Consider the following 15,506-nt stretch of genomic DNA (forward strand, 5'->3'; position numbering starts at 1 on the left):
GTAACAAAATACCACAAACTGGGTAGCTTATGAACAACAGAAATTTGTTTTTCACAGTTCTGGAGCCTAGAAGTTTGAGGTCAGGATGCCAGTGTGGTCAAGTGGGGGCTCTCTTCTGGTTTCAGACTTCTCATTCTGTCCTCAACATGGTGGAAGGGGCAAGGGAGCTCTCTGGGGCCTCTTTTATAGGGCATTAATTTTATTCATGAGGGTTCTGCCTTCATGACCTAATTTTCCACCTTTTAAAGACCCCACCTTCTGATACCATCACATTGGACATTCCTATTTCAACATGTAAGTTTTGAGGTGACACAAACATTCAGACCATAGCAAATATGAAGGACCTGGCAATCAGTGGTGGCTCGAGTGCTGTGGTCATGGTATTGATTAGTATTTCAGTATTTAATTTAGGTAAGCCCAGAGGACCTCTATGAATTAAGAGATTAAGGAATTGGAAAAATGTATAGCTAGTTTTTTTTCCAAAAAGAAAAATTTACTGGGTTTTCTGGTTGAAATCAGAGAAAGAGCCATGATCTGTCCTTTATTTCCCTTTTCCTCTTTGTTCAACAGTGACTTAAAAAAAAAAACCTATGTGTTACAGGATGAAGAACGGGATCCTTTGCTGCATAGTTTCAGTCATCTAAAGGAGGTTTTAAACAGTATAACAGGTAAGTCCTCACATCTATGTAGACTACTTATCCTGGTTTTAAAAAGAAACAATAAAAACATGTGTTTGATTTACCGCAGGGCTAGACAACTTTTTCTATAAAAAGCTATTGCAGGGATGGACAGACTTTTTTGTAAAGTAAATATTGTAGGCTTTGCAGGCCATCTCAGCTGTGCAGTTGCTCAAATCTGCATTGTAGTTCAAAAGCAGACATAGATAATATTTAAATGAATGAGTTATATATAAGAAGGTTGCAATCCAGGCTTGACCCTTGGGTGTTGATTGCTCCTGGTTTACTGTATTTCTGGTCCCTTTCCTAGTGTCCCTAGGAAAAGGGTGTCCCACTTCAGTGGGGAATCAGCATTCATGCAGTGATAAGTTTCCTTTATTATTTATAAGCTATTTTAGTTGCTTTTTTTGGTTTTGTTTTAACTACTTTCTTTGTCTACCTCATGCATGCCATGAAGTAGGATATTGGTGTCATAAATAAAGTTTTTAGTATTTGCAACAAAACCTTTTTCTTGTAGAAAGTCATTGTCACTTTTAGGGCCTTAGCTTTCTCTACTGCAGGTTCTTCAGTCTTTATGTGTTCCCGGGATTTTTTCCCCTACCTCGTTTCCCTAATCAGAATGAGCATATGTAATATTTACTGAGGGGGACCCAACCCCCCCAAAATTTATTTATAAAAATAAATAATAAATGTCTAATTGTGTATAAAAAGTTGTATATTTATTCTTACGTGTTTAAATTTCAGCCACCTTCAAAGTACTCTCTGTATGATGCAATATTCCTATCGAGGTGTATTTTCCATTGCTCAAAACAATTTTTGAACTTGTCAATTTTGATACCTTTTAGTGCTTCTGCCATTTTTTGTTTCACCTCTTCCACACTGGCAAAACTTTTCCCTTTGAGGACTTTTTTCACCTGGGTAAACAACAAAGTCAATTGGGGCAAGATTGGATGAATAGGGAGAGTAGGGCACCAGGGTCATGCCATTTTTGGTCAAAAACTGCTGAATACTCGGCGTGGTGTGGGCAGGTGCTATTGTAAATCACCCACCATGAAATGGATAAATGTGCCCTGGCTGGTGTGGCTCAGTGGAGTGCCAGCCTATGAACTGAAAGGTTGTGGGTTCGGTTCCCAGTCAGGGCACATGCCTGGGTGATAGGCCAGTGTTTCTCTCCCGTTCCTTCTCACTCCCTTCCCGATATGTAAGAGTCTTAAAAAAATTTCACTGAAGCTGAACACAGCTTCTCACAACAATGCCAGCTGGTGCACTGATGCAGCTGGGTCCCTAGAACACTCACCTAGCTGGGGAAGCCTGTACTACAAGACACCTGACCTCTAGAAGATAATTCTGGTTTTTTGGGGGGTTTCTCTGTGTATTTGTTTAGAATTTTATTTTATTTTTTAAAAGATTTTATTTGTTTTTAGAGAGAGGGGAAGGGAGGGAGAAGCAGAAGGGGAGAAACATCAGTGTGTGGTTGCCTCTCACATGGCCCTCATTGGGGACCCGGCCTGTAACCCAGGCATGTACCCTGACTGGGAATTGAACTGGGAACTCTTTGGTTGGCAGCCCATGCTCAATCTACTGAGCTACACCAGCCAGGATGTTTAGAATTTTAAAATCCACTTTCATGTTTATTATCTTTTTGAACTCGTACACAACCCTGTAAGGGTGGGTTGGCATATATTGTCCTTTTTTATGAATGAAGTTGAAGCCCAGAGACCTTTTAAGTGATTTAGCTGATTTCACACTGATCCTAAGGGGTGGAGTCAAAACTAGAATTCTGGTCCCTAATGCCTGGTTTAGTACCCTGTTTTGTATTGCTTCTGTTCATACAATTGGAGGAGAATATACATAGGAAGTACCTTATATGTGTATATATATGTGTGTTCAGGGGGAGGCAAGCCTCAATACCTTTTTTTTTTTTTAAATACCTTTCTTTGGGTTGTTCAAAGCAAGGAGTGGGGGGCGATAGAGACTAAAAGGGAAAGCCTCAGAGCTGTGTTGCTGTGCAGACTGTAAAAGACAAATGTTATATTCCTGGAATGGTTTTAGCTAGTAACATATCTACGGCCACAATTGAAATTGTTTTTTATTTATTTACTTTTATTTTATTTTATTTTTTTCAAGATTTTATTTATTTATCTTTAGAGGGGAAGGGAAGGAGAGAGGGAGAGAAACATCAATGTATGGTTGCCTTTCATGCATCCCCTGCTGGGAAGTGGCCTGCAGGGAACTGGTCTGCAACCCAGGCATGTGCCCTGACTGGGAATGGAACCGCGATTGTCTGGTTCGCAGGCCCGTGCTCAATCCACTGAGCTACACCAGCCAGGGCAGGAAATTGTTTTTTAGACTTATGTAAATTAAATAACTGTAAACAAACAAATACATTTCCTCCTTTTCATGAGGAATATAAAAGAATATTTGGAGAAAAATAATTCATTTTTACTTTCTTAAACATTGGCTGAAGTTATCTAAGGATTCTCTATGTGTTTTCTTTAAAGGAGCAAATGCCAAGCTATTAAAAAGCATTGGAAGTGTTAGCCAAGAAGGATCAAGTATAGAGGAGGTAGTTGTTGGCTAGTTAGCAGGGTGAATGTTGCAACTAGGTGCCAGGTTCTTACTTTATGCCTTATATTATAAGTGACTTCGATGCTTTAGAAATAGTTGGCTGCTTGCACAGATTTTTTTTTTTACCTTACAGATAAATCTTACATACTCAAATAAGAAAGAAAATATAGTGAGTAGGTATTTATAACTTTCTTGGTGGGTCAGAGTTCAGAGTACTATCTAAGAGATGTTAAGAGGATTAAACAAGTGAATGTATTTGGAAACACTTAGCAAACATTTAAAATTTTTATTTATTTATTTTTAGAGAGGGGGGTGGGAGGGAAAAAAAGAGAGAGAAACATCAGTGTGAGAGAGAAACATTGATCAGCTGCCTCTCACATGTACCCACCCAGGCATGTGCCCTAAACTGGAATCGAACCTGCAACATTTTGCTTTGTGGGACCACGCCCAACCAACTGAGCCACACCCATCAGTCTGGGCAAACATTTTATACATAGCCTGGGATTGTTGTATGGGTTGGGAACACCCTAAAATGGCTGAGATCAGACCAGAGTAGCCTTACAGGCCTTTTGGGCACTCTTTGGACATTGAGGAGCTGAGGTGGTGCTGCTGTCCTGACAGCCACATTTCCTGTTTGCCAGCCAATCCATATCCCATACTTGTTTTCTCTTTCCTGACATATCCTGAGATTTGAACTCATGTCTTTGGTGAGTAGTACAGTCCAGGACTTGGTGGTGGATAGACCATGTAAGAACTACCAAGTTGAGTTTGCTGCCTAATTTTCTTACACCCTAGGGTTAGGCATCCATATTATCTGCTGTGTGAAACTAATAAAACCCAGAATGTGCTGAGAAGCTAGTTCTGTTAGTGGTGCTAGGAACATACCTGGGTTGTACCAAGCTTTCCTCTAGAGAAAGAAAGAAGGTGTGAGTATTTTCTAGGGGCCAACAGTGTGGTAAATGTTGAAATTGTGCCTTTCAAGGTTGCCTCATTGTTCTTGGGTTTTAGCTATGACCTGCCTGAGAAAATGACAGAAAAAGATACGAAATAGGGCATTTCATGGCCTTTTTTTTTTTTTAAGATTTTATTTATTTATCTTTAGAGGGGAAGGGAAGGAGAGAGGGAGAGAAACATCAATGTATGGTTGCCTTTCGTGCATCCCCTGCTGGGAAGTGGCCTGCAGGGAACTGGCCTGCAACCCAGGCATGTGCCCTGACTGGGAATCCAACCACGATTGTCTGGTTCTCAGGCCCGCGCTCAATCCACTGAGCTACACCAGCCAGGGCTTTTTCATGGCCTTTTGATTGGTTCTGAGCCCCCCACAAGTGCTGGCTTCTAGAAGCAGGTTTATGGGTCAGCTGCTCCTGTGGTCCTGGACTCTGCAATCCATGACCAATTTTTTGGGTTTTTTTTTTTACTGAAACAAACAGATTTTTCTGATTGGCAGTGTCAGGAGGACTGCTTTCTTGGAAGCCTGTTAATGGTTGGAGGCTGGGAAAGGGTTTTGAACTTGGAGAGAGTAACTAATGAGACTGCTCTTGCTATGTGACTAGAAATGGTGTACTGCTTAGATTGGAGGAGGTATGGCAGGAATTCTAGGACTTCCACTCAGTTTAATTCATGAAACTGACTTGGGCATGGTCTGTTTTTACAAAGGCCTTCTATTTGCATTTTTCTAGGCTTTCTCCTGGCTTAGTTGTTTAAGAATAGTTCTGTTGGAAATAGGTGCTTCATTGGACATTGTCAAAACCAAAATGATTTTTTTTCTTTTCTTGTAAATAAAGGATCATTTACATATATAAGCACTATCTATTCCTTCTGGAATATTATCTGAGAGTATTATGAAGGAAATAAGTCCATACCTGTTATTCTCACAGATATATATCTCTGGACCACATTTGGAGTCAGTATTTGCCCAAACTGCATGATGACTTCATGCTCTGTAGCATTTAGAGTAGTAGAATACTCTAATACCGAATCTAAAGACAAGGTTGCACTTGGAAGATACAGGGTGCCAAAGAGCAAAATTTGGAAGTTGCTACTTTGGATAAAGTCTTTGCTCACCACCAGTGAGACTTGATTGCTGCCCCTTTTATGAATCCTTTTAGGAGGTTATTCTGAAGAAGTTAAAGCAGCTGTGTGATTGCTAGGGGTGGGGACGAAGTGTGGAGAATGAGTACAGGTTTCTTTTTGGGGTGATGAAAATGTTCTGGAATTAGATAGTGGTGATGGTTGTAGCACTCTGAGAATATACTAAAAAACATTGAATTTTATTATTTCAAAAGGGTGAATTTTATGGAATATGAATTATACCTTAGTTTTTGAAAACAGCTAATGTAGGTTGGAAAAGTGATGGACTTTACCAGTTCTTTCTCAGGGCTCAGAACTGTGGAGGGAGGCCTCTACTGTATTCGATGCTGTGCTTTAAACCCATTGTCCAGCAAAGGCAGCATAAGGCTCTGTTCAGCCCCCTGGCCCAGTTTGTCCTTTTATGTCTCTCTCATTAACTCCAGAAGCACATGGCTGTTATATTTAAATTTATTCAAGCTGTAATCTTTGACATTTGAGTTAGCTTTTAGTACAGTTTTGCATTTATAGTAATATATATTATGTATTTTCTCTATCCCCAAAGAATCCATTTTAATCTTTTCCGGTTGCAAATTTCAGCCTGTCTTGTCCCATCTTCCCTCTCTTGCTCTCTTTCCCCTCCCCCCACAGAGTGTGTTTGATCAGGTGTGGCAGGAATATCCACTGTCAAGCTGCGCCCTTTATATTAGTCAATATTATCTTTCTCCCCCCTCCCTGTCTGTCTGCTCCTTTGGGCTTTCCCAGTTGATTTATAATTTTGGAATTCTCATCGGAGTCTGTAATACAGTTTGTTCATTATTTAACCAAAACCTGTTTAATGAGCAGAGAGAGGCAATGTAAATGTTAGGCATGTTGCAGTGATGTACCTTTGTGCTTCTCAAAGCGGGTGGGTAGTTAACTCTGTGCTGCCTGCAGGGCTGGGGTGTCCTGGCCTTAGGGGCAGAAGGACCACTGCCTCTCCCTTACATCTGCCTAAGCCCTGCCATGGGCTTAGATTCCAAAGACACCTTTCCTTTTATCCTTCTAGAGATCTTGTGGGGGTTCTTGCAAAGAGGTATCTTCAGTCTCATAGCTAGTCTGTATGGTAAGATCTGTGGCATGGGTTAGGGGATAGAAGGGAAAGTGAAATATCAGGATACTTGACATTACTCTTGGTTTTAGGTCTGAAGAGAGTAGATAGTTTAAAAGAATCCTTCTAGCTGATATGGTCTGTGGTCTTTGATTTCTTTGTTCCCAGACTAGACAAGTGTTTGCAAGCCTCAGTACCGTTTGAGCTTCACCAGGAATTGAACCAGCAACTTTTTGCTCTGTGGAAGGATGCTCAATCAACTGAGCCATACCAGTGAGGGCAGGAATGACCTCTTAATGACTTTAAAGCCTTCAGGGCCAGGGTTTGAGGAAGACTTCTTAGTGGTGTGTATGTTGGGGGTGGTGTTGGGGTGGGTAGTGAGTTTGCCTTTGGAACTTTAACCCCAGGCCTTTTAAATTATGAGGATCTCTGAGGAATGAGGGTATTCGGCATAAGACTAAGGTGATCTTGAGGTCCAGTATAAGCACAGGTAATAATTATGGAACTGTTTTAGCTTCTTGGATATCTTTCTGGGATCCACCAAGATTTGGATTCCTTCTAGGTCTGGCTTATTGAATTGCTTCTAACTGATAGTTATTGACTATCTGTTATGTGGCAGGCATTTTGCTTGGGCACTTAGGCATTGGATCTCTCACAGTTGACAAGCAGGCAGACTTTCTTCCTGCCCTCATAGCCTCTGGTTTACAAGACTAGTAGTTCTAGATGACCATTTCAGGATAACCTTTGTGTCCTTTACTCTATGCCACATGGGTCCCTATCAGGTATAGAGGGGATGATATTGAAAGAGAGTAATCTCTTGCCATCTTTTCTTGGTCCAACTCTTACCTTTGCTTATGAAACAAGCCAAAGAAATGAACAGAAATTATAGCTTATACATTTGCTAATTTGACTTTCTCATGTAAAACCATGCTTGCGAGAGTTTAGATATTCCCAAAGTCATTGGTGGATTGCTTAGAGTAACTCTGAGGGATAGGCTATTTCTTTATTGAGCTTACCTGGACAGCAAGATATGGTGTATTTGAGTTTAAGAGAGAGAAGCAGGTGCCTGGAGAAAGTGGATATATTAGGAATTTATTTAAATATAGTTTATCCTGGACAAACACACCTGTAAGATACTGTCTATCTCAAGCTTTGTGAATTAAGAGTCTGAGCTAGGAGGTTTGAATCTATATAACCTCCAGAGGTTTACAGAGAACATTCAAACAGAGTCCGGATGCCAACCTGTGAGGAACTAATACTTAACATTTATCTGGCCTAGGCCTCTTAGAAATAGCCTTCTAAGTAGAAGTGAAACTCTCCAAGGATGCCTCATACCTGAATTTTAATGTTTCAATTGGAAGACGGGGAGGTATAAGGAAAAGAAATTTTAGTAGTCACTGTATAGAAGAAGGTTGAGTAAAGATATATTACTTGAAAAACTTTTTGCTAGAGTTATCTCCCATACTGAGTGAATGCATACTTTCACTTTTTAAAAAAAGATTTTATTTATTTATTTTTAGAGAGAGGAGAAGAGAAGGAGAAAGAGAGGGAGAGAAACATCAATGTGTGGTTGCCTCCTGTGAGCCCCCCACTGGGGACCTAGTCTGTGACCCAGGCATGTGCCCTGACTGGGAATTGTGTACCCTAACTGGGAATCGAACCGGTGACCCTTTGGTTCATAGGTTGGTGCTCAGTCTACTGAGCCACACCAGCCAGGGCTCTTCTTCTTTCTTCTTTCTTCTTGCTTTTTTTGGTAGGGGCTTATGGTTTGGGAAATAGTAGAGTAAACAATATATCACTATTAATCTGTATGAGAAGAATGAGCTTTGTCCTTCTTGGAATTGAGCTTATGAATTGTTTAAGGCCTAAGTGGAGGCTAAAAGAATCAAGTTAATAAAAATTGGCATACAAATTCATGCAGTGGGCTGAGTGTGAGAAGAGGCAGGGTTGGACGAGCATGTAAGTATTTATTTCCAATGCCCTTTTTGTTTTTCTTGTTCTATAGTAAAATATAAGACTATATTAATTTGGAGATTATTGAGTAACTCATTAGGATATGACTTGAGTTTGAGTCAGACCGACTTTGGCATCTTAGAATTGTAGTAGCTTGATTGGCATCAGATTTGTGGGCATTTTAGTGCAGTTAGAGTAAAAATACTGTGACTCTTCATTCCCCAGGTGTTAGCTATATCAATAATGTAGCTCCAAGGGGCCTGTATTTTGATGACTTGACTTTGTCATTTTTTTTTATACTAGGGCCTTTCCCAACTGATCTGAATCCTCTTCACTTGACATTTCTAAACAAAGAAGTTCTTCCAAACATTTATTTATCTTTGGGGTTAGAAAATTACTTTCTCGAGAAAATGTAGCTCTGCGTAATCTGGCTCCTTATGAGTCCAGCTCTCCCTTTTTCTCTTCCTAATACTCAAACTCAAACTCAAACATCAGGACTAGTCCTCTGGCACAGAACTAGTGGCGCATTTTCCACTGTATGTATCTGAAACGGGGTTGTAAGAAGAGGGGGGGAGTCATTCTTAATAGCTGGGCTCTCAAAGGCAGAGGCAAAGGAACCTAATTTCTAAAAGAGGTTAAGGAAGGGTAGGGATAGTGTGATGGTGTGGCCTGTGGTGGGTGTTAAAGTTGCTGGTATTGTTCTCATTGCCATTATTCTTTTTAACACAGTCACCTCTTTAGAGGCCTGAAATTATTCTCTGGGTATGTGCCCAACTTGCTATGACAGCAGTCAGATGGGTAAAAAGAGGAAAAGCCAGCTGCTGCTTTGTTTTTAACAAGGAGAACCGGCAGAGTCCCTTTCTTTTTTTCCACCCACTCAAACTCAGGGCAAGTGCCAGGAGGGTTTCAGAAGAAGCCAAATGTTTGAAATTCAGTGTGCAGTTTTGTTAGGAGAGATAGTAGTGTTATTTGTCTCAGCCTTGCCCCTCTGACCACCTTTTATGTTCATAGATGCTTAATTGGTCACCTCAGTTTCTAGAGTGATACTGAATATGTTTATGGAAAGAGTGAGTGCATTTGTCTTTTCTCTCCTGGCACCCATTAAAAGATAGAGCTGGGTATACATACAACAACACAGAGATTATATCATTTCAGCTCAGATCACCTCATTAAAAAAGGGTGGTAAGTGGAGAACAGTGACTACCTTAAGTTCTCCATTTTGCTTCTAGGTGACGAAATGCTCCTTCCCAGTTCTGAGGCCTTTGTTTCATCACTTTGGTCTTGAGAGATCCTGAAGGACTTAGATGGACAAGCACTCCTGGGTGCCTGTTGGCTGGCTTCTCATTGCATCTCTTCTGTAATACCAGCCTTCTGTTAGCACGAATACTACTGGAGGTTGGGTTGTGAAGGGCTGCCACATGTGTACCCATCACAACTGGCCTTTCCTTGTTCCATGCCTATTGAGCAATTACTTGCCCATTTGTGGAACTCACATTATTGCCTTGGATTTTTGGACCAGTGTGAAGTGGGGGCAATCCAGGATGTGGACTGATAGACTGTACATCAGAGGGCAATAAATTGGCATTTGATTTGGTGGAAAGGCAGGGCCAGATGTGGTGTGGGAGCAAAGGTTTTTCTGCAGTCAGCCATGCAGCTTGCCTCCAGGTGTCCTGGAAAGCAGCTTGGGAACTGGAGGCTAAGGGTAGTTGGGGACATTAGTTGTAGAGGAAAAGGATCAAAGAGACTTCTATGTTATATGCCCTGATTTGGGAAAAATCCTCTAAAAGTAGGATAAATAACATTCCCCTGACATTGGTAGGAATTTTTCTACTGATTATTCTTACCTTTCAAAAAAAAGTGAGTTATTAATTGGCAGGAAAAAAAAATTTGGGAGATTCTTGACGAGGGCTTGCAGAATAAGAAAGCCTTATCCCACATGCTCCTTTTCATGAAGATTCATTCTTCGTTTTGGACAAACGCAGGTGTAAGAAAACTGGCCTCAAACTGATGATAATGTGAAAGCTAAGATATCATCGTGACTGTCCTACCATGGACCACAAGTGGCATCTTTCAGACTGCAGGTTGCATTCCATTAGTGGATTGTGGTGATATTATAAAGGGTTGCACAGCATTTCTCCTCAATTTTTTATTATGAAAAATTTCAAACATACTAACAATGGAAATAATATACCACAGTGACCACTCACATCCCACACCGAGAGTCACAATTTTTAACAGTTAGCCATATTTGCTTTATCCATACATATGTATTTTCAAACATAAGCTGTTTGAAAATAAGTTGCAGACATGATGACATTTTACCCTTGAATCCATCAGCATGCATCCTAAATAAGGACATTGCCCCACATAATTTATAGTACCATTATCATACCTCTAAGCAACTTCACAGTAATTTACCAATATTAGCTAATATGTAGTCTTTTAAAATTTTCCATTCATCCCCAAATTTCACAAGCCAGAATCCATGCAAAATTGTCATTTCATTAGGTAGTTATAGCTTGTTATACTTTTAAAATCTAAACAGTTTTCTCTACCTTTTTTTCCCTCTTGGCATTGACTTTTTGAAGAGACTAGGGCATTTATTTATTTTATTTATTTTTCTGAAGATTTCTTTATTTATTTTTAGAGAGAGGGGAAGAGAGGGAGAAAGAGAGGGAGAGAAATATCAATGTGTGGTTGCCTCTACTGGTGCACCCCCTACTGGGGACCTGGCCTGCAACCCAGGCATGTGCCCTGACTGGGAATCGAGCCGGAGACCTTTTGGTTTGCAGGGCAGAACTCAATCTACTGAGCCAAACTAGCCAGGACACATTTATTTTTAGAATGTTTTACATTCTGGGTTTGTTTTTATCATCATGGTGTCATTTTACTTGTTTCTCTATCCTGTATATTTCCTATATTCTAGAAATTAGTATTAAAGGCTTAATTTGATTCAGGTTAAACTTTTTTGGCAAGAATATGTCATTAGGTGCTACTATGTACATCATAGTATATCACCACTTACTGTCAAGTTATCCCCAGTATTTGTGGCGTTAAGTTTTACTACTTGCTTTTGGTGGTGACTGCCATATTTCTCATTGCAAAATGTTTTTCTGTTTGTAATTAGTAAGGATCCTGTGAAGTAACAATTTGGCACCTTCTGAATATCCTGCTCCATAATATTCTTTTATCTAATGATCATCCACTGATGAATTTTTTTTAAGATTAAAAAAAAATTTATCTTTAGAGAGGAAGGGAAGGAAAGAAGGAGAGAAATATCAATGTTTGGTTGCCTCTCGTGAGTCCCCTGCTGGGAACTGGCCTGCAACCCAGGTATGTGCCCTAACTGGGAATCGAACCACGATCATGTGGGTCGCAGGCCCACGCTCAATCCACTGAGCTACACCAGCCAGGGCCACTGATGAATTTTTACCAGAATCATTTATGTCAGTAGAGGTTGAAGAATGATGATTTTCTAATTGACATTCTTTCTACATTTATTAGCTGGCATTCTTTGTGAAGAATTTTTTCCTTCACACACTGAAGGATGAACCACAATTTCTCCTAAAAAGTCAGTGGAAATGCTTAATTCTTTCCCTTTAATTGCTAATCTTCAAAGTAAGGAGTTAGTGTTAATGACCACCCATGTTAGAAGGATTTCCCCCTTTTTTTGACTTGTTAAGATTTGTTTATTCAGTGTTTTATAATTAATTACATTTATGATAATTTTTGGTACTCAATCATTCCAAGTGTGACCAGTGAGAGTCCCTTCAAACTAGCTCCTGTGTCCCTTTGATTATGACCCCCTTGAACACCTCTTTGCTTTCTGGTACAAGCTATTGGCGTTAGGGAGGGGGAAAAAAAGAAAGAGAATAGAAAGAACTAGTGTATTACATAATAAGGATAAGTACTATTTTGGGAAACTTTTGTTTCAATTAGAAACATGTATGTGTTCTGGGTTATAGTGTAAACTGTATTCATTGCAGTGTAAACTGTATTTCTGTAGGTCACAGTTAAAAAAAATTAGAAAGTTCTGGTAGAGAGAGCTTGTGATTTACTTCTGTTCCAGCACTAGTTTCAATTTGTCTCTCTGCAATGTTATTTCTTGGGCTAGGGATCAAAAAAAGTGTTGAGTCAGGGTGCCTCTTCTACCATATTCTTGGAATTCTGCCAAGGACTCTCTGAAGGCACCTAGCCCCCTTTATTTTTAGGACCATTGCATCTGGGTTCATTCCTATTAACTTTGATTTCAGTAAAGCATTTCTTTCCCTGTTATTACCTATTATTTCATCCCACCAACTTTATTGTGGTATAATTGACATATGATACTGTGTTAGTTTAAGGTGATAATTTGATACATGTATATGTTGAGAAATGATTACCACAAGAAAGTTAATAAAATCATCATCTAACATAATTACAATTTGTGTGTGTGGATGTGTGTGGAGGGGGGTGGGCGGTGAGAACATTCAAGATTTGCACTTATCCTGACTGGTGTGGTTCAGTGGATTGGGCATTGTTCTGCAAAAAGAAAGGTCGCTGGTTCGATTTCTGGTCAGAGCACATGCCTGGGTTGCGGTTCAGGTCCCTGGTTGGGGGTACTTGAGAAGCAACCAATCAATATTTCTCTTGCACATTGATGTTTCTCTCCCTCTCTCCCTTGCCCTTCCCCCTTCTCTAAAAATAAATAAAATCTTTAAAAAATGACCTACTCTCTTAGCAGATTTCAAATATATAATGCAATAGTTAACTGTAGTTACCATCATGCTATATATCAGATCCCAGAGTTGTACCTTTGATTAGCTTCTTCCCATCTCCCCTATCACCCAACCCCTTGGCAACTACCAGTCTGCTCTCTGTTTGTATGAGTTTGGCTTCTTCTTAGAATGAGATCATATATTATTTATCTTTCTCTGACATTCACTTAGCATAATGTCCTCAAGGTCCATCCATGTTGTTGCAGATGGAAGGATTTCCTTCTTTTTTACATCTGAAACGGTTTTATTTATATGGTTGTTTCTCTCTGGATTAATCAGCTTTCTTAAGGCAGAGATTAGTTTGAGACCATTTGATTCATGACAGTCCTGGAGAATATTGTTTGTCCTCAAGGAAATAAGTACTGGGGATGTAATTGTGACTGACTAGACACTTTGCATCTTGTACCTTATCCCTTTTATATGATGTTAAGCTGACTTGTCCAAGGAAAGGGAGATGGCACATCATCATAAACATGGCCTGGCCCTCCTTTTGAATCCTTTTGGTGGGTTGAGGCAGGGGTCATTTGTATTGGAAAAACTTCAAAACAGTACCTTCTTCAGGAACTTTGCTCTTTGCACTTAATGTGTGCCCCACACATTAAATTGAGTGCCCCACTCAATTTCAGTGAGGCATTAAATTCAGTGCCCCACACTGAACCATGTATTAGGGACCTAATTTTCAAGGAGGCAGACATAGTTCCTGTCCTCCTAAAGTTTCTGGTTGGGTGGGCTGGTGATCTGAGAAGTTCTGGAATTTGAGTGGACAGCTGGCACTGGTTTGAAGTCTGCCCAGTGTCCACATGTGACCTCAGGAAATCATTGTATGTCCTGTGTGCTGAAAGAGGTTCTCAGATGGTCTGAAGAACAGCAGTGGTGTTTGTGTGCATTGTCTATCCCACCGCCACTTCTGCCCTACCTTCTGCCTGGTAGTAACTGAGTGCGTGGTGGTTTCATTAGATGCTTAAAGGTCTTGGATGTCTTAGGGCTTGATTAGTCCACTTGTACTCACCTTTGATTAATTAGTCTGTGCATCTCAGAACTGAATTCACTAAAATTTACTGTAGGATAAGATGTTGTGAAAATTAATAGACAAGAACCTCATTTAAAATATAATGGGGGGCCAGAAGAGAGAACTCTCACGTGTCATTCAATGTCCCTACTAACCTCAACAGGAGGAGATGTACCTTGCCTTTCCAATAGGAAGTGTTACTACTCTATTAGGTCAGCAGGAAGAAGAAAAGATTCCTCCTTACCAACTAACTAACAGCTCAACCAATGACAGACTGCCATAACTCAGCCAATGAAAAGTACAGTTACTGTACTTAGAACTTTCAGTTTCCTCCAAGAGATTCCCAAGCCCATAAAAGAGGGGTCCTCTTCTTTGTTTCTCTTGGGTTTGCGTGTGGTCCACCATTAAACTGTAGGTGCTGAATTGTTATTCTTTGTTGTTGCCAGATAAACCCATTTTGCTGGAGAAATATCTGGCTATTTGTTTAGGGTCAACAATGTCAATGTCTGATTGCCTTTTCTAATAAAATTTAGTTTTGCATTTGAGCCCTCTCAGGTTTGCACTTTGGGCACAATTGTTAGGATTTTGAAGTCTGGGGGCACAAAACAAAGATTTTAATAGATAGCTAAGGTGCTAATAAGGAAAGTTCTTTCTATAGCTGAGATCTAATAGTCCCAGTTCAAAAATAACATGAATATTTTTTAGTAGCAACCCATTATCTTTAGCCCAAGGAACTCCTGCTAGGAAAGAAATATCAAAACTCATGTAACTTTGGATAGGTCTTGACTTCAAATTAGTTGAACATCCCATCATATATTTATCTTTTGAATCTCAGATAAAGCACCTGTATTTAGACTAGACCTTGGGAATCTTGGGTCGTCAGAGAGATGCCCTTAAGAAATGTCCTTTTTTTTCCTTAGAAAAAGTATTCCTAGAATTTTCAAAGGCTGAAAGAGATAGTGACGCAGTGAAGCAATTAAATAGTGGTTAATGTTGTTCTAAAAGAGAAAGTTGGAGTGGATGTTGGAGTATAAATGTATTCTACAAAAAGACCTGTGACTTATAATTTTCTTAATAGCTTATTGCATTCTGAATTTAAAGTGCATTTCTTTCTCCTTTGCCTCTTTTTTTCTGGTATAAGTCTCCATCAATGGAAATACAAGGCATTTCATTAATACCTACTATAGCCAAATACTTTTTGTGACGAGAGCCTTGTGACAAAAAGATCTCGGTTCCCTCTGGCCTAGGAAGAGATGTTCTTGGTTCAGCCCTGGACAGAAGCATTGTGGGAAAAGTGGTCAAGGAAAATGGATTCTGTTACTAGAATCCAAATATGGCTCATTAATCCTCCCAGGTGAGCCTAAGATTAGCATCTTAATTAGTCT

At 39.9% G+C, this 15,506-nt stretch overlaps 1 protein-coding gene across 9 annotated transcripts in view; it reads left to right on the forward strand.

The window, feature by feature from the left end:
- GBF1 (golgi brefeldin A resistant guanine nucleotide exchange factor 1) overlaps positions 1-15,506 on the forward strand; it is a 125,086-nt gene that overhangs the window by 13,204 nt on the left and 96,376 nt on the right. For all 9 annotated transcript variants that reach the window (XM_053668584.1, XM_037159437.2, XM_037159441.2 and 6 more), the window contains exon 3: positions 602-668. In XM_053668584.1, the coding sequence (XP_053524559.1) occupies positions 602-668 (67 nt within the window). The remainder of the gene's footprint in view (positions 1-601; positions 669-15,506) is intronic.

This window comes from Artibeus jamaicensis, unplaced genomic scaffold, assembly GCF_021234435.1.
Source record: "Artibeus jamaicensis isolate MK-2021 breed Jamaican fruit bat unplaced genomic scaffold, CSHL_Jam_final contig_490, whole genome shotgun sequence".
In the NCBI taxonomy this organism is placed as follows: Eukaryota; Metazoa; Chordata; class Mammalia; order Chiroptera; family Phyllostomidae; genus Artibeus; species Artibeus jamaicensis.